The sequence below is a fragment of the Ictalurus furcatus genome, chromosome 8, assembly GCF_023375685.1.
Source record: "Ictalurus furcatus strain D&B chromosome 8, Billie_1.0, whole genome shotgun sequence".
Classification (NCBI taxonomy): Eukaryota; Metazoa; Chordata; class Actinopteri; order Siluriformes; family Ictaluridae; genus Ictalurus; species Ictalurus furcatus.
In genome coordinates this window covers 21835316-21855454 of record NC_071262.1, presented here as the reverse complement: position 1 = coordinate 21855454, position 20139 = coordinate 21835316, and the positions used below count along the sequence as shown (strand labels likewise).

The 20139-nt window shown below is 36.8% G+C and overlaps 2 protein-coding genes across 6 annotated transcripts in view; one reads left to right on the top strand and one right to left on the bottom strand.

Annotated features, from left to right (window-relative positions):
* Positions 1-2854: 2854 nt before the first annotated feature.
* fbxl9 (F-box and leucine rich repeat protein) lies at positions 2855-13856 on the top strand. 2 transcript variants are annotated; one of them, XM_053631465.1, is made up of 8 exons: positions 2855-3254; positions 3654-3755; positions 4215-4529; positions 4615-5286; positions 6800-7012; positions 8384-8599; positions 9508-9725; positions 11084-13856. In XM_053631465.1, the coding sequence occupies exons 1-8, from the start codon at positions 3228-3230 to the stop codon at positions 11250-11252; spliced, it is 1932 nt and encodes a 643-aa protein (XP_053487440.1). In that variant the 5' UTR covers positions 2855-3227; the 3' UTR covers positions 11253-13856. The 2 variants fall into 2 exon arrangements, with proteins under 2 accessions (XP_053487440.1, XP_053487439.1); XM_053631464.1 differs by lacking the exon at positions 2855-3254 and having other exon boundaries at positions 3518-3755.
* Positions 12847-20139, bottom strand: part of elmo3 (engulfment and cell motility 3) — a 40973-nt gene continuing 33680 nt past the window's right edge. For all 4 annotated transcript variants that reach the window (XM_053631459.1, XM_053631460.1, XM_053631461.1 and 1 more), the window contains 4 exons: positions 19253-19357; positions 18766-18845; positions 17393-17473; positions 12847-17127 (listed from right to left, as the gene is read on the bottom strand). In XM_053631459.1, coding sequence (XP_053487434.1) covers positions 16915-17127; positions 17393-17473; positions 18766-18845; positions 19253-19357 — 479 coding nt within the window. In that variant the 3' untranslated portion in view covers positions 12847-16914. The remainder of the gene's footprint in view (positions 17128-17392; positions 17474-18765; positions 18846-19252; positions 19358-20139) is intronic.

Below are 20139 nucleotides of genomic sequence, written 5' to 3'. Positions count from 1 at the left end.
TGGCTTATAGCTACATTTTAACTTCACGTTAGTGTGACGCACCACAGTGCTGCTCATATTCGTTTGTTTCCATTATTATCATCTGTATTAATGCACCTAACTAGTTCACCTACTCGTAATACATTACTACATTGCATGCACTACAGTGAAGATTACACTTGCCCGATAAAAATTGTACTGGGCAATAATGTAAATCACAGTTTTTTTCTAAAGTATGTATATAATTTGATCATTCTTACAAGGCTCAAACACTTTTTAAGAAAGACAAACTGCACCTTTAAGGACATTCACAGCTGGACAAAAGGCCTGAGACAGAGCACACTTGGAAAACTTTTTCACATCTAATTCACTCATTGAGGAGGAATGATGAACGCTAACTGAGGTGTGAACCTTAAGCAGACTTTCCTACTTTATAACATCCAGATGTTGAGGAAAAGCAGGATTGGGTGTTGCTGATATATTAATTTGAAAGACCATCGTTAATAGGAGAGAAATATGTAGAAGGGTTTTATAACAAGAAACAGATGGTGGAAATGTTTTAAAGTGAAATATCCTAAACAGTTGCCTTCTTTCATTGCACCTACAGAAGTTTAGATACATTTTGGTGCATTAATTAATTAATTCAGTTGTTTTTGGTTTTTTTTGCTTGTGAGAACATTAAGGATATATGGAGTCAAACTTGTTTTTTTAGTAATATACTGCAAACATTATATTAGATTATATTATATATTTTATTATTTCCAATTAGGTATATTATTTTGTAGAATATGTTTGAGGAAATAGGCTTAATGATCTTGTATTTGTTACACTATATTAATCTCACAATGAGAAATATTATTCAAGATATTTTGACTTGCTAAGATATATTTTTTGCAGTGTAGACAGCAGTATGTGCAGATATTTGATTTGATTTTTTCCAATTTGTTATATTTTCTAGAATATTTTTAAGACAAATAAACATCTTCACTGTCATTTTAAACCTACTTGTAAATATTATATAGTAATTAATTACATAATGTATCTTTAAATATGTCTGAATTCATGTGATTATTTAATTTTGTAGTCATTTGTGATGTACGAGGAAATAAAAAAAAAAAAGTGTATTTCTCACTCTTTGGATGGTACATAGATTAATGCATCCAACCAGTAACATACACTGCCTGAAATGTAGATGTTATTAATAATCAAGAATGGCATATTACAACAACTCAGTGTCTGAACACACCATTTTTGTCAATACATTTCTCATTTATGTCATATAAATTTGTCATCTGTATTTCAATAAATAGTTATTACATTAGATTATTAATCTGTGTGGTTTTCTTATACTTTATTCTGATTTTTAAACTTTTAAACATTTCTTTCTCATTAATTCAAGCACAAATGTTTATTGTCATAGATATATAAGACAGAGAAACAGGTTTATACTGTACAGTTAAATTCTTATTTAAAACATTTTCATGTTGCTATATCAAAAATGACTGTGATTTATTATTATTTATAATTCAATTCAGTTTTGTATGCATACATTATTAGCACTTTATAAAAATCTGGATGTGGATTTTGATTCCTAATAAGCAAGCCAAATGTATCAGTGGCAAAGAAAAACCTGCTGAGAGGACACCAGGGAAATAATTATTCTATCATCGACTGCAGTTGGACCACAGAGCCTTCTTTATTTTTTTTTATGAATATACCAAATAGTTTGGTTTTTGTTTTTTTTTTGCCAGACCTAATGTTTCTGCTATCTCTCTGATGGGTCTGATGGCTATTTTGATTATTAGCCTAATGATGGCTTGCTTCACTGACATTGACAGCTCTTTGGACTTCATATTCAGAGTTAACATAACTGATTCCAAGTGCATATACCACATTTTAAATCAATTTTAAACCTTTTATCTGCTTACTTGTAATTGAAGTAATAATGGAATAAGACACACCTGGCCATGGAACAGCTGAGCAGCCAGTTGTGTCATTACTTTCCTACACCATTCACTCAATTTGGATGACCAATTTGCCTTAAATTAAAGCTGAAGGTCTGCACTTTTAGCTCATATTCATTATTTCATTTCAACTCCAATACACTGTGACTATTTAAGTACCTGACTGTATATACAGTGCCAAGAGATTTGGAACCAATTAATTGGAGTTCACCATTTGATTTAATATCGTGGATTCAGGAGGTAAATTAAAGGTGGAGAGGACTTGTGGGACTAGAACTCATATAATATAGACTTTGAATGTGTGCAATAATACTGTGATTATTTGTTAGGGCCATGGATATTTTTATTTCTGAAGTTTTCACCAGAACACGTTAGATTCAAGCTGATATTATTTATAGACTGTTCAGTGACAGTGAGCAGTTAAACAAGAACTCAATAAGAATGGTGGGTTGTGAAGAAAAAAATTTTTGAGAACCAAATTAGAGGATAACACAGAAAGGCGATGCACAACATTGATGTGCACAAAGTTGCTGTGCATTGAAGATGTAAGGTAAAAAATATTTGTACAATCTTTTGGGTTGTAAATTGTTAATGTCAGTTTTTACTGACAGTTGTTACTAATATCAGTAAAGGGTACATCATTAATCTGACATTGATGAATCATATGCTCATGTTTAAATCTGATATTTTACAGGTTACTTTCAGAGCACAGACTGAGCTTGATTTTGATCCACCATTTTGGTGAATCTCAGTTGACGTCATCAGTCTCACAACTTGTAAATTCTGCTCTCTGGGTGGTTAAAAAAAACACGTTTAATGTATTTGTGTAAAGCACACGGTTTATTTATTACAACGTTTATGTATTTTTATTGCAAAAAAAAGAGTAGTTTAAATCCACGCCATCTGGCGGAGGAAAATAACAACAACGGCGAACTTAGACAGGAAAGAGAAACTCCGTTACCCTGCAACACTTCCGGATCTCTACACGTGATACCTAGTCACGTGATCTGCCGGTATTCTTTCTAATGTTTACCTATCACCCTTGTTTATTAACTTGTTATCCTCGTGTAAACCCGCTGGATGTATTGAATACCGGAACAGACCGAATCGAGGGTGTGGTCCCCATGTTTTTGGTCAAAAACGGTGAATTAATTTACGAAAATTCAGGAAGAAGCTTCTATATGGATTCGGTCGGTATTATTTGACATCATCTGGTACATGATGTACGTGAGTCATAAGGACACTGTGGACCTTTCCCTATGCAGGTAAAATGACTGATCAGTAATGGAGACTCCATCATTACCACATGAGGTGAGTCTAATCGGATAGTGACAGGATTAAAGCAGCTGTAAGTGATTATTTAAGAACACCCCAGTTAAAGTAAATGAGGAAATAGATGTTCTGAAGCAATGTAACGGACAAATCACCATCAAAATCTGCCCTGAGAGATTGTACACACCACCAAGAGCGTGACCATAATCCCACAACAGCTTTTGGATAGTCTCATTTGTAATATTTCTACATTAGAATTTTGTATGTAGATAAATTAGGGAAGGGGTGGGGTGTGTGTAAACTTTTGCACTTAGATGTTCCTGTAATACCATACTACTTTCTAAATAAACACAGAATTGTGAGATGAGATAAATGAAGGAGAGGAACTGCAGTTGTGCTGCAGTTGTAATCATGTACATTTTCCCCCTCTTGTTACAGGTCATTTCTCACATTCTGACCTTTCTTCATCCGTCAGACCGTAAAGAAGCCTCGCTGGTCTGCAGGAGCTGGTATGAAGCAAGCCAAGATCATCAGTTTCAGGTTATTTGCTGAATTTCAGTGGATAATATTAGAAATTTTTTTCTGTATCTGGAGGAAAATGGATTAAAAAAAAGAACAGGATCAACCTGATGGAAAGATTTGACAGATAATTAAAAGTGGTGCCTGATGATATAATACCATTGTAATACCATATGTATTCAGTTTTTATTTTATTGTAATTTTTAATAAGCGAAACAAAAATAAATATTACAAGGAAGTGTTCATTAATTCGAGCAAGTGTTTCTATGTAAAGATCAAGCATACAGATGCGCTTTGTGATTCAACAGATCATTAATTTTAATGCTTTGTTGGCAAAACTAAAATGTTGCACAAGTAAATATCTGTAGTGCTAATCTATGTCCCAGTTTTACATTTGATAAATTTATGCCTATCAGCATGAGTAGATGTGAAATTCTCATATTCCTAATTTTTCCTTTTTTTTTCTCTCTCCACTTTCAGAAAAACGTCACATTCAGATTTCCGGCTTGTGCGTCTTCGTTAGGGTTTATCTGTGGTCTCGCATGCCGGCCTCGATGCAGTCTGATCATCAGCCATGTGGACGACTCCAATCTGTCACGTCAAGTTCTGGAGGAGGTCAGAGTTCACCTTGGGGCTCAGCTTGAGGGTCTGGCACTGCCCCGGAGCTGCATGATGGAGTCGTCGCTCCTGAAACTGCTGCCGTGCCTGACTGGCCTGCGCAAACTCGACCTTAACGGCCTCGACAGTCTCTTCATGTCAGGAGCTTTCCTGAGCCATGAGGAGCATCGACAGCAGGTCAGAGCTTCAATCCTCCATCAGTAATCATCAGTAATCATTATTATTTGAATAATATTGTGTCAGCTTGATTTGCTGTTTATAGGTTCGTACAGCGCTGAAGAACCTGGAAGAATTGGGCCTGTCTGACCTGCGCTACCTCTCTGACCTCACCTTTAACCGTCTAACAGGCTGCACTCAGAGACTCCGTCATCTAGCGCTGGCTGGCTGTCACATCGCTTTCGAGTTTGACCCGTACCTAGGCTGCGCAGTGGGTCCGGGCTCATCAGCCATGCTGTCTCTGAGGAACCTGCTCAGGCTCCTCCAGGATCAGAGCTCTACGCTGCGCAGCCTGGACCTCAGTCGCACCTCCATCACCCCTGAGTCTCTGCGCTCGCTGGCTCGTGTCCCAGGACTCCACCTGGAAGAGCTGAGCCTGTCCGGCTGTAAGAAGCTCACTGATTACTCCATTGAGCAGCTCTGCAGGCACCAGAGAGGCCTCTACAAGCTGGACTTGAGCGGCTGCACGGAACTGACGAGCCGCAGCGTGCTGGCTGTAGCTGCCGAGCTCAAACAGCTCCGGAGTCTCTCGCTGTCCCACGTCTGGAGGATGACAGAAAAAGGGCTGGCAGATTTAATGACGTTGCCGGCTCTGAGCTCACTGGACCTGGCTGAATGTATTCATGTGAGCGGAGTGGAGCTGGTGAAAGGCCTGTCGTCCCCACGGCCCAGAGCTCAGTTGGAGAAACTCAGCCTCAGGAACTGCACCTACATCCGGGTGAGCACAGAGGCCAGGGTTTAATAAGATCCCAAACAAAGCATGTGTATCTGATAAAATGGACATTTGGTGGGTGTTCTACAAATAACAATAAGGGCAGTGACGTCACAAAGAAATCCAAAAAGTAAAACTGATAGCCGAGGACATAAAAAGCTGACCAGAATATGTAAAATATTGACATATAGTACAATAATTTCTTAAATTATCATTTAGTAAAAAGTAAATAATCCTAGCAATGTAAAGTTGATGAAGCATGTTGATACAGTTTAGAAAAATCATCCCTTTATACCTCATAAAAAATTGTCAGAATTAAGAGTTTTTCAAAATTATTCCCAAAATTATGACTTTGCATTACTTTGATAAAGTTGGTTTAAATTCTCTAAACCCCAAATGTATTCCTAACACTGCTTAAAGGTGTGAGACTTATTAAAAACTTCCAAATACAATCAGTGTGTCATCACAAGGTAAACCTTTCAACAGATTAGTTTAAAAAATAAATAAATAAACGTTTTAAGTTATAGATGGTGCGATACCACTTTTTCTTTCACTGAAACCTTGAGTATCAGCCGATACTGATAAGATATTCTTTTCTTTAGAAACTACTAATCTTTACAGTGTTTCTTTTAACTGAACCACTTCACAGTTAAACTGTTTTACACAAAGAGCATTTCCATTTAAATCTAATAAAATATAAATATAATATAACAAAAATTAAATAATAATTAAAGTATAAATATAACAAAAAAAACAAAACAGTCAAGTGTCTTTCCATTTCAACATTGCCAGTTTAAAAAATGTAGCCATTTTGTTACAGGATCCAATATCTGATACGTTGTCTCCAATATCCGACCCACCATATTTTGCTGGTATCGGTTTTGCCGCTAGTGATTCTCGGATGTTGGAACGGTGCCATCAATAGTTTAAGTCATAGTGTTGAGGAACTTGTCTTGTTATTGCTAATTAAATCATTTGCTTTTGTCTGTGAAAAGCAAAAACACTTTAATGCAAATTTAATACATGCCCTTCAGTTGTTTTTATGTACACGTTCGACTGTCGTTACCGGCTGCAGTAAATCACACCACGGATGCTAAATTAAATCAGTTGCATTGACTCTGCCTTGTATTTTCCACTTTTACATAGAAACACCCCAAATTAAATATTCATTAACGTAAACTCACAACATGGACAAGACATGTTATACATTTTTAAAGAAGACTGTAGCTCTGATTTCATGAAATCCTTTAACAATAGGTGTTTTGCAGAATTGTTGATTAACAGAATTCAGCAGCTCTCCTCAGACTTCCATCAGTTTCAAATGAACAGATTTTCCATTCTTTTTTCTGTAAAGGGAAACGTGTTCAAATCTGGTTAGCTGTTTATTCGTCACCAGCTACTAGCTATACGAGTATTATTATTGTGCCATATTTTCCGCAAGGTTTTGCCACCAACATTATAGCGTTACTTTTTTTTGTGTGTGTATGTATTAATGGATTCTGCTTGTTTTTCACTCCAGGACGTTTGCTCACTAGCTCAGCTGTTGACGTCCAGTCTGAAAGAGCTGGATCTGACCTCCTGCGTTGTCCTCAAAGACTCGAGTGTCCGCGCCATCGCCTCCTACCTGCCCGGGTTGCAGGTGCTGTGTCTCGGCTCGTGTAAATTGATTACAGACTGGGGGCTGCTCGGGATGGAGGAGCCCAGCGATGGCAAAGAGCACAGCAAGCATACGGTATGAAACCTGGACATTCACAATGGCATTTATATAATATTTATAAATATATTACACATGATTTTGTGATTCTGACCAGTATAAAGTATCATATCACTAAAAACAATATGGGGAAAATTATCATCTCTCAGCCGCACAGTGGCTTAGTGGTTAGCTCGTTCGTCTCACACCTCCAGGGTTGGGGGTTCAATTCTCACCACTGGCCTGTGTGTGCGGAGTTTGCATGTTCTCATTGTGCTACGGGGGTTTCCTCTGGGTACTCTGGTTTCCTCCGCCAGTCCAAAGAGATTCATGGTAGGCTGATCGGCAGGTCCAAAGTGTCCGTAGTGTGTGAATGGGTGTGTGACTGTGCCCTGCGATGAATTGGCACCCTGTCCAGGGTGTACCCCGACTTGTGCCCGATGCTCCCTGGGATAGGCTCCAGGTTCCCCACGACCCAGTAGGATAAGCAGTATAGAAGATGAATGGATGGATGAACATATATAAATCATTATATTATATTATATTACATTACTTTACATTGCATTACATTAAATTATATTATATTATATTATCCATCCATCTTCTATACCGCTTATCCTTCCTTCAGGGTCACGGGGAAACCTGGAGCCTATCCCAGGGAGCATCGAGCACAAGGTGGGGTACACCCTGGACAGGGTGCCAATCCATCGCAGGGCACAATCACACATGCATTCACATACCCATTCATATTATATTATATTGTATTATATTATATTATATTATATTACATTATATTATATTATATTACATTATATTATTGCTTACCAGCATTTTACAGGCTTTGAATATTTCCTGGTGTTTCTGCAGTAATAAAATACTTTATATAATGTCTGCAAAAATTATCATCAGACAGTTGATAATTGTGTAATATCCTCCACCGCTGTGTTAATCAGCAGTGTGTTATCAAGCTCTATAGAAATGTTTAAAAAGTGTTTTTTGTTGCAAATTGATCTAGCATCATAAACTGAGCTGTAGTCTCAAGTTTATAGAATTAATTCCCACATTAGTAGTAGTCTTGACCTTTTACTATGTGTAATACTACTGAGCTTTCATGGAAGGAAAACCCTATATGTTCAGCACTCTGAGATTTAATAATAATAATAATGCCTAGAGCAAAGTAAATATTTGATATGATCACCATGGGGTCCAGGTTACTGCGGTTTTAACAAGCGTTTAACAGCTGTGCATACTTTTGTGATTGCACCCGCAATTAATTTCACAAATACTCAGATCTCAAAGTGTGTTTGTGGTAATGAATTTACAGTGTACAGTGTAAAAGAAATCATCATGATATGGATGTTAGACTCTAGTTTTAGTTTTGGAACTAATCTGTAACTCTTCACCACGTAGCAGGAGGATAAAGAGCCCAGCTTTACCCGGACTTTCGGGAACATGGGTTTCTTTCAGCCTCCTAGAATGCCGTTTGATGAGAAACCATGTCTGGTCACTGATGAGGACTTGGGTGCCTTCAGGGAGCAGGAAGGAGCCTCGCTGCGGGCGATCAAGGGTCTACAGGAGCTCGACCTGACCGGCTGCTCCAAACTGACAGACATCAGCATAACGCAAGTGTGTGTTAGTGCAATCACCAGACAGTCAGTGCAGTCAGTTAAGCAGAAACGACTATCTGTGTTTGATCAGCATTTTATAAAACGTGTCATTTTATAAGACCACAACGTGTAGCATGTTTTACAGAAAACCTTTATTATAACCTGGAACAAAAACTGGACATGGTGGAAAAGAAAAAAATACTAATAGTAAAAATAAAAAGGTAACACGTACTGTATAAGTAACTGAGGTCTTGTTATTTGTTTAATAAAACTCAAATTGGACACTTTTTAATCTCTAATTATTAACGATAACTAAAATTGTACTTTACTGTATAGTAAGGAATTAAAGGTTTAATGTGAACAGACTAATAAGATGCTCAATAATCTGTACGGCAAGGTTTTAATCAGGGATCAGAAACAATTTCTTTTTCATTTTGCTTAGTTCTGAACAGAAACGATATTGTTACGTTCCTGCTCCAGCGTTCCACGTCCCGCTCTGTAGCTGGAGCCCCCTCCTCTCCGGTGTTGTGAGCAGATCTATTCTATTTGGGGGCGGAGCTAATTTCAGGGCCAGAATAATGTAAATAAAAGGCTGAAACGAAGAAAGTACTGAATTTGTTGCATGGACATATTGCAAATCACTTTAGTCTTTATAAATACAAACTGCGGCAATTTAAAAAGCTAACGTCCTAGATTTATGTTAGCACAAGCTTCTTGTTGTTATTGTAGACGCTGACACAAAATGTAATTTATAAAATATGTGGTTCGGATTCCACGTAACCAGTCAAGTAAACAATTCAATTTCTTACAGTGCAGTCAGTACAATTCTGCAATCAGAATACATTCATTAAAAACGGGGATTGATGAAAACATTAGTATTAGCGTGCGTACAGTACAGTATTCTCAGCCAGGTCCTTGTTTTTTCAGGTTCTGCGTTTCCCCATGCTCCAGCGCCTCTCTCTCGCCATGCTGCCAGAGATCAGTGATGAGGGCGTGGCATCTGTAGCTCTTCACTGCCGCTGCCTGACCAGCCTGGCGCTGAGCGGCTGTTCCCGGCTCACGGACGAGGGTCTGGCTCGCGCCCTGCCTCACCTGCACAGACTGCAGCACCTGCAGCTCGCCTACTGCGACGGCATCACAGACAGGTGAGCTGGCACAAACCTGCACCATACCTCCACTTATGCACCTACACCTATCATTTTATCAACATCACATTCCCTACAAATCGCCTTGTGTAATCACTGATTTTTATTTATTTTTATTTGAGTGGTGGTTTATTCTCAGCACAGCAGTGACGTTGTTGTTGTTGTTGTTTTTTTTCCACACGCTGACCTCATTAGACACTTTGCAGGTGTACAGTTAGAGCTCATCATGTTAGGTGTTAGGTGAAGGTGTTCATTAATTTTCTATAACAACCGCTCTGACAGTAGTGCAGCTGCAAATCACAGGTTTATATTAATCTGCTCATTCTATTACGTTATTGTTTCTATAGCAACAGATAGAGAGTAAACAAAGACTCGTACGGTGGACGCGCCACATAATAACTGTTGTTATTTTACAGTGGAAATTATATAGACACTGCTTTGGTGAAGTTTTCTGTATGGAGATGTTTATTTGACATTTACAGTATGAGAGGCAGCTTTGAGATGAAGCTGTAACTTTTCTTACTTTTCATGCTGCATTGGGTTTTTTTTTTTTTTGCCTTATTAACTGCATGAATGATTACATTTCCATTAAAAAAAAGTTTTATGGCGTTTTATTACTTTGATTAATTCAAGTAATAAAAATATATATTTTTAAAACTGAATACAAAATTTGAGAGGGTAGTCGGTAAATTGTTGCCGTTTGGCAACAATGTGCATTGGTGGAAAGTATCATACAGTCAAAAATAATACAAAATATATGAGATTACAATTCCAATTACTGCATTTTCCAGGGTTAGAGTTCCAGAGTTTTTTCTGCCACCTAATAAGCATGTAAAAGTTATATCTTCTGGAACAGAATTAAGTCTACACAAGAGAGAGGGAAAAAAGAGGCTGGTGATAGAACAACTGTTTATAGCGTGATAATAGGACATTTCAGGTACATTACAGATAAAAACTGACGTGCCTTTTTTAATAAATAAAAAATGGTAATTGATGGTCAATAGAGTGGTATAAGAGGAATAAAACACATGCAGTTATTGGAAAATGATGATGTTTCAGGTCAAATTTAGGTAGAACTGTAGAAAATTGAATCACAAACTTTCAAGCACCACTGTACTTATATATATATATATATATATATATATATATATATATATATATATATATATATATATATATATATATATATATATATATGTGTATGTGTGTGTGTGTGTGTGTGTGTGTGTGTGTGTGTGTATATATATATATATATATATATATGTACACACACACACACACACACACACACACACACACACACACACACACGGATCTGGCTTTGTGTTTGTTTTATTGTCTTTCATATATTCCACCAGGTCCCTGAGCCTCATAGTCCAGCACTGTAAGAGACTGAGGACACTGGATATCTCCACGTGCAGAGACATTACTGTAACTAAAGTGGACCTCCTCCAGTCACACCTGCCCTTTTTGGAAAACGTGCATTATCGTTCTGTGGGTGGAGCAGACTTAATCCTCACGCTCTGATTAACAGTACTGTTGTGTGGAAAAAGTTTTGGTACCACTACAACATTACAATGTACATTTTAAACATTTAGAGAAGGTGAGATGTACAACTAAAACGTGGACCAACAAACCATCCAAGCTTCATCTCTGTGTAATTTTCCCCTCGCTCGTATACCGTCAAATCCTGTTGGGCTTCCAATATTCATTCCCGCCTCCTGCGCACGGATCGGCTAGTTGTTCTGACACACAAGCATTCGGACCATACGACAGTTATCGGTAACACTTTCTATGACGGTCACAGCTACAATGAACTATGAGCATATTCATATCATGTCATAAAGCATTGATAAGTTATTACACACGTGGTTGTATCAATATTATTTATTGATATAAAATGCATGACACTTTATAGCTATCTGTATTATGCATGATGGATTCTAAGTAGTGTTCATGACACATTATAACGTTGAGAACGTTTGTAAAGTGCTACCTTTTTTTTCCCTTTAACGAATCAGTTATACCAGAAAGATTGTCAGGAAATCATTCTGCAAAACTTTACAACTTGTCAGCGTGTGTACAACGAAACATAATGCACTAATGAATTTATTTGGTATTGGCGATTATAATGCATCATAAACACTGCTTATAAATTGTAAATGCATTTTAAACACTTCTATAAACCATTATACACATACATCTTTTCCTAAATAATTCTAATTATTGTTAATAATGTTTATGAAGGCTTTCATAGGTCACTATAGACGTGGCCTTAATAGAAAGTGTTACCAAATAATCGACTCAAGTTCAGGTTGTTAGGATAATGTGACAAAATGCTATTTGACAATGTTTGTTTTTTTCCTGTTAATTTGCCTTCATGTTTCTCTGAAGCATTTGTTAGCTTGTTTCCTCTTTGCACATAAACTCTAAAAGGTAAAATACATAAAATAGTACCTTATGCACTTGAAATGCCATAAACAAATGTCTTTTTTTCTTTGTAATATGCAGTGTATACAGGTGCATCTCAAAAAATTTGAATATCGTGGAAAAGTTAATTTTTTCCGTAATTCAAGTCAATAAATTAATTTAATAATTAATTTAATAAATTCTTTATTCTAATATGGATTTTTGATTTCCATGAGCTGTAAGCAGTAATCATCAAGATTAAAACAAAAAAAAGGCTTGAAATATTTCACTTTGTGTAATGAATCTAGAATATGAAAGTTTCTACATTTAAAAACCCCCATAAAGAGCAGTAAACAGAAATAAATTAAACAGTCGATATTTGGTGTGTCGACGATTTGCTTTAAAAAATTTTATCAGTAATCTCAGGTACAATTTGTGCAGTTTTATTGAGCATCTTGCAGAACCAGACCCAGTTCTTTTGGAGACTTTGACATTCGCACTTGCTTATTTTTGCAGCAAAACCCAGCAGCCTTATACGCTGCTTTCTTTACTGACATACAAACATTTTTCTGTAACATTTAATGTTGTGCTGGAAAACTAATGTTAATAGTAATACAATAAGGTGCCTAAAACTTTTGCACAGTACTGTATATTATATATTACAGGTATGAAATGTTTTTTGTACAGGGATAGAGCAAGAAAATCAGAGAAATCCATTTTTCTAACTTTATAAACTACTAAACAAGTCCATTTTAATCAACATTTGAACAAACATTTCAAAGAGTACACAGGTTATTAGGGATGATTCTATATGTTAACAAATAATAATTTTTACCAAAAAAAAATTGTGTTCAGTCTTTACAGTATAACAGTATATATGTAAAGTACAACACCCCGAGTACAGTGAGTTGTCCAAACACAAGTGATTTGCCTTTAATATCATATATATCACACACACACACACATTATATCAGTTATGCAGATGATTGTGATGGCGCAAAGCTGAAATGTGTACACAGCATGTGGAAAGGCTGTCACTGGTACAGTGAAAAGTTTTTACTGCTGTTATTGCACAAATAGTAAAGCCATAGTGTACTGTACCAGGGGATTTTATTTATCATGTATGCATTTTAAATATGTTTTAAATAAGTATATTCATCATCCAGTATGATATGGAACAACTTTGATTCAATCTGATATTTGATAATACCACAGAAACTGATCCAATACAATATAATTCAATTTGATTTAGTAGCCTCGGATCGATATCAACCAAATCAGTGTTGAATGTTCTGGGGTGAATATGAATGATTTTTTCACACACCAGCTGTTTGTTTACTTTTTTCGAAAATAATCAGTTTATAATTGTTGCAGGATTACCTTCAAGCGATGCCTTTTAAAATCAATGCATCAAAGTAAATCATCAGACCGTTACACTCGTACAACAAAGTAATGCTGCTTTCACACTTGCACATGCTTTTACGCAGTCAGACAGCAATTTAACCAGATTGGAAGATTTGGATAACAATAAACATCGCAAAACTTAAAAATGATTGTCTTGTTACTTTGCAACATGAAAACACTGACTTTGAAACATCTCCGATTGAACGTATTAATATTTTCGCACTAACAAGACTTTTTTTTTTTTCTTTTTTCCACACGTAGCACTGTGTTCCCTTAATTTCAAATGCATTTGATGTCATTGTACACTTTTTTTTTTTTCACCTGAAAAGTTGAGCAATTTACGTCTCAGGACAGCATCTTCTGGTAAAACTTGCGCTAATGGTTGAGGGAAAAAGTGTGAAAGCAGCTTAATTCCACTGAAACCGTTAATGATGATCCCACACCGGACTTAAACGATTTCCCATAGCACTTAAAACTTTAGTCAAACTATCTTTAAATAAAAACAGGACTGTGCAAAAATATTTATTCAGGTACCCTCATTTCTTGATGTACATTTAAGTTCATATGATTATTTGGGTTCTGTATTAATGTGCTGATTTACAGAAGAGCTGATTCTCAAAATGATTTCCAGGCGTTTGTTTTACAGAGTGTACCGTGTTTGCTGATGAAATCAGAAAGATATTAAGGAAATATTAAGGAAAGTAAGATGCTTAAAATAAACAACTGATTTGATGATGTTACGAAGATGAAGGTTCATCACGTTGACCTGGTTTCTTTCTTTTTTTTTTAATGTATGTCATTATTTTGGAAGAATCTTCACATTAAAGTATTTACAGAACTGCTGCACATGATTAATTTTGTTTGTCGAGTTGTTGTATAGCTACATACCTGTTTGTGTTAGGCACCGTGCCTTTTATTAACAACATTCTATTGTCCTTACAAGATAAAATGAAAACAGTGAAAACAATTGTTGGTCAGATCTACAGCGGTGCTTTAAAGATCATTTTGTATGATTTGTGACCTCTATTATTTCTGAAATTTTTAAGACATGTCGCAAAATGCACCATTATTATTATTATCATTATTATTATTATTATGTGCCAAGTATCTCATGTACCAGTTACTTAAAAAACATTTCTCTGTTCGTGCCAGTTGTTAATATTAAAGTCTTGTTCCACCACAATAGCTGCTCACACAATAATTACACAATATTGTTAGATTTTGTAGAAAATAAAAACCATTTCAGTGCCTCGTCAAAGTGTAAACTATTGCATATTTACTACCATCAGGTAATATTCACGCTTTTTAGTATATTGTATATCATTGAATGTTTAAAGAAACTCTTACTTCGAGATTGGGAAATTTTCCCTGAAAACATTTTCCCTAAAACTATCAGTTTGCAATGTCTGCAGGGTGAATTGCAATAAAAGCATTAAGATGACCATGACCATACTATAAATAATTTGCTGTCAGTTTTAAATAATCAGTTTTAAGGTAATTTAAGGAATACAGGCAGAGCTGAGCAGCTTTGTTGTCCGGGTGGGGGCGGGGCTAATTTCAGGGTGAAAAAAAAAATAGGCGTATTCTTTGCATAGCAATATTGTGAAAAAAATTTTCTAAGGAATCTGTGAAATTTTATTTTCAGCACAGGTCAATCATTAACAGTGGCTGCGTCCGAAATCGTGTACTGTGACAGTACCTACTGCTCGGCTGTTGATACAGTACGTATTGATCAGTATATGTGTATATACTCTGTACATACTACATCCGCCATGTTGGCATTGTCACATGACCTACAACATTAAAAAAGAGCCCACACGCAGCCTTCCGCCATTTTTGATTCTGAATGCTCTTCCGTACCAGTCCAGCTGCATTATGGGATAGCACAGTGTCCACTGCAGAATCTCAGAGGAAGTAGTAGTAGTAGTAGTAGTAGTAGTAGCGTAGTACGGATATTCTGATGCAGCCAGTGTGTTCACGTCATGTTGGAATTACGGTAATTACAACACTTGGAAAAAAACCAAAAAACAGTGTTCATGTCTACAGCAAACTTCGATCTTAGAAAACGCTTAAGGGTAATAAGAGTGTTCTTATCTTAGAAAAGGGTTTCCAAGTAGAAGCCTTTTTTTAAGCTAAGAACCTTTATTCGATCCTGAGCTCAGGTTACTGTCTATGTGAAGTTTCACATGTTCTCCCTGTGTGGGTTTCCTCTAGGTTCCCCAGTTTCCTCCTAGAGGTGCCAGTAGGTGGACTGGCTACGCAAGGTATGAGAGTGTGTGTGTGTGTGTGTGTGTGTGTGTGTGTGTGTGTGTGTAAGTGTGTGTGTGATGCTCTGCGACGGACCGGCATCTGATCCAGGGTGTATTCCCACCTCAAGCCTAGTGTTCCCGGTATCCTCCAGAATAACCGCAACCCTGACCAGGATTAAACACTTACTGAAGATGAAAGAACAAATGAAAGAACCCTTAAATGACCCTCTAAATGGACCGTAAAATAACCCTTGAAGAACCTTTTTTCCTAAGAGTGTAACTACTTGTTGGGAAATGTGTAACATCACGTGAACTGAAAACGGGACCTTTTAAACTCAACCCAGGTCCATTAAACATTCCTGATTATTATCAAGTACCAACTGTATAGTTATATACTATTATTTTTAGAATATTGCTTTCTGTTTGGCAGACAGTTGGCAGACGCTGTTGTGCGTATTTCCACAGTAAAGACATCTTTCTGAGTAGAACCTCCGAGCCGTCGCCTTGTAACGACCATAATTCCTATATAACGTGAACACGATAATTTTGTAATGAAACAGCTATATTTTGCAGAACATGGCACTTTCTCAGTCAAAGTAGATCGGATCTAACTGACACATTAAAGTGTGATGTTCCTGTGTCTATGCTACAGCCAGGCTATGACATTTATGCCTGGATTGTTGGTGTTGATTTGAGGAAATCACCCATTTTCCAACCTACACAACACAAATAGGGCATTGGCGTACCTTCGTGCAGTCCAGTTTAAGGGGGAATAAAGGAAGTAAGACAGAATCAAACAAGTTTAAATGAAGAAATTAGATGAGTGCAGTACCATTAGGAAAGGAAAAAAAAACAGTTTATATATATATATATATATATATATATATATATATATATATATATATTTTAATTAAACACCCTCACAATGCCTTGAAATTAACTGTCTCTCAAAAGAAACCTCTTTCAGAACCTCTTCAGTCAGTGGGCTTTTCTGTCTGGTAACATGTCCAAAATACCAAACCCCAATCTTCACACTCGCTGCCGCTCGGCTCCATCACAAATCACCCGCAGAGTTTTTCTCGTGGATGGAGCAGGAGGTGTAGGACGTCACGCCACGTCGCCTGGCCTTAATGCTCCGCCTGGCTGAAGTCATAGCAGAAGTTGAAGTTGCTGGGCGGTTTAGGGACGGGAGGGGCAGCGTCGGGAATGGGGACGTTCTCCAGGTCCAGGAGGCGGAGCTTGATCTCCATGGAGAGGAGGATCTCCAGTTCACTGCGCATGGACTCGCTGCTCATCTCCTTCCCCAGCAGAACGTTCAGCCCATCCGTCCACAAGCAAAACTGAGAGAGAGAGAGAGAGAGAGAGAGAGAGAGAGAGAGAGAGAGAGAGAGAGAGAGAGAGAGAGAGAGAGACGGACGGGGGATGGGGGGGTGTTTAGGGAAGGACGTAACCTGCAATATATATTTTCCCCACCTCTTCAACACTATCTCTAAAATTTTCCAGACTCTGTCGTAAGGAGGGAGAGAGAGAGAGAGAGAGAGAGAGAGAGAGAGAGAGAGAGATGAAAAATAGAATGGGCTAATGGAAAGATGAAATTTAACTCACATCTGTTCTGGAGGAGGCGACGAAATTCAAGCTGTACTCCTCAACATCATACGTAATGCTGAACGCCAGATCCAACATCTCCTGCAGGAAAAAAAAAACAACCAAAAAACACATTTCAGGCATCCTCAAGTTAAATCTCAAGTTAAATGTTTTTCTAATGTTTTGTTTTTTTTTACAATGTAAATTACAAATTAATTTGCTGTGATATTACACCAGATATAAAACACTAACGTAATACCAATTTAATTCTACAGCTAGAAAAAAAATACAAAAACATTATCTCATGAATATTTCACCATTTAGACAGTTGTGTGTATGCTACCTCAACAGCTAACAACGTTCCATGCCTGACATTTTACACCACTTTATATATTACCACACAATATTTATTGTGTACACACTTTTAAACAAAGTGGATACCATGTAAACTGTGTGATGTGGCAGTTCCACACAAAAAAAGCAACAAAAATAAGAATCACACCAAGAAATCCAGATATGTACGGTGGTGCTTGAAAGTTTGTGCATCTTTTAGAATTTTCTATATTTTTGCATAAATATGACCCAAAACATCACCAGATTTTCACACAAGTTCTAAAAGTTAAAAGTTTTTGACTGGCCAAGTCAAAGTCCTGACCTTAATCCAATAGACCAACGTGTCTATTGGAAGTACCCGAAGCAAGCGGTTCATGTGAGGAAACCCGCCAACATCCCAGAGTTGCTCTGTTCTGTTCTGTACTGAGGAAAGGGTTAAAGTCGATGTGCAGGACTGATCAACAATTACTGGAAACGTTTAGTTGCAGTTACTGCTGCACAAGGGGGTCACACCAGATACTGAAAGCAAAGGTTCACATACTTTTGCCATTCACAGATATGTAATATTGGATCATTTTCCTCAATAAATAAATGACCAAGTATAATATTTTTGTCTTTTTTTGTTTAATTGGGTTCTCATTGTATACTTTTAGGACTTCTGATGATCTGATGTCATATTTATTCAGAAATGTAGGAAATTCTAAAGGCTTCGCAAACTTTCAAGCACCACTGTATGCATAGATATACAAATTATAACCATTCCGTACAGTACATGCCCATAAACCACCATTTTATGTCCTTCATTTGCACACTGAAACATGATAGTCTCATTTTTTCTTCTCATCACATTCCCAGCAAAACTGCCGTGGTGATAACTTCATAAAAATAAATAAATTTTGGGTGACTTTAATAATTACTATTTCTTTGCATGATTCTCAAAGTATTTGATACAAAAATTTCACACAGAACAATCATTTTCACTCCAAAATCTCCCAAAAGAATTTTATGTTTAAACATATTTACAAAGTTTTAAATTTAGGAGAAAGAAGACGGAGATGAACCTTGGTTTGCTTGCCCTTGTTATCTTTCATGTGAGGACAGTCTTTTCCGGTCAGCAGGGCTTTAATGTCCGCCACAGGAACTGAGAAAGAAAACAAAAAAACACAACAGAAAAAAGTCAAGCATCTGATCACAACATTTGAGAGCAAAAGATTGTATCCCCCATGGTTTCTTGTTGAAAGGAAAAATGTCCTTTTTTGATTTTTATTTTTAAATTAATTACTTACGGAAAAATAATTAAAAGTGGGTGCATCCTGCAACAAGAGAAGCAGTTCTAAATGTACAACAAAACAAGCACAAAAATATATATATATTTTATATCATTTTATAGACCATTGTCTTCCCTAGGATAATCTCACATTGAATTTGTCAGAGGGGCGCGCAAACTTTTACACGCCGCTGCAACACTGTGATTTTCAGTAAATCTGTGCATCATCATGCAGTAGTTCACTGAATAAGTGTGAAGGAAAATATGAGAGCGTCACTCACTCTTGTCCTGCAGACTCTCGATGGATGGCATCTCCGTCTCCTCCTCCACGTCTCCATAGTGCAGGACTTTGTGGTTAGGGGACAGCCGACAGTACCATAATTTATCTGTAACACACAATTAACAATGGTAATGTGGCCAATCAAAAAACAGGTCAGTGGCGCAACAGAAAGAAAAAAAAAGCGTTAGTATCCATATCTTTGGATTTGCACAACGTGTCTCCGTTTGTGAGAGGGGAAGTGACCAGTGACCAAATCGTCAAGAAAATAGTGAAAAAAACAACAACAAACAAACAAAAAAACAGGACATGCAGGGCTGGGCGATATGTCGATATAATAGCGATATCGTGATGAATGATTACGTGATACACTTTTCTGAGATATTGTTGGTATGGTGATGTATTTTTTACATTTTGAATAATTACAAATGAAACAGACCTGAATAGATGCCGTCGATTTGACATCTTTTTATTTTAAAAAAACTTAATCTTCTTTGTCTTTGTAGGGCATTACAGAAAAAGTATCGTCAAACGATACTTTATTTTACTACTGTTTTGCAGACAGCTACATTATGTATCGTGATATGATATTTTTGCCATATTACCCAGCCCTAATCACATGATCTTCATGTAAAAAAAAATACAGGGGTTATTTGCGCCAACTTGTGGAGTCTTAATATTTCCAGCAGCATACAGAAATAGAAATATATCTGAAAGGGGTCAGACTTAATCTTCTGAATAAACTGATGAAATTGAACAGATTCTTTTTTTTTTTTTTTTTACTGTAAATACAATAGTTAAAAGGCTGACGAGACATTTTTTTCAAACCAGGACTTGACATTTTCTGGGACTTGTGGAAGAAGAAGAAGAAGAAGAAGAATTGTAGTAGTT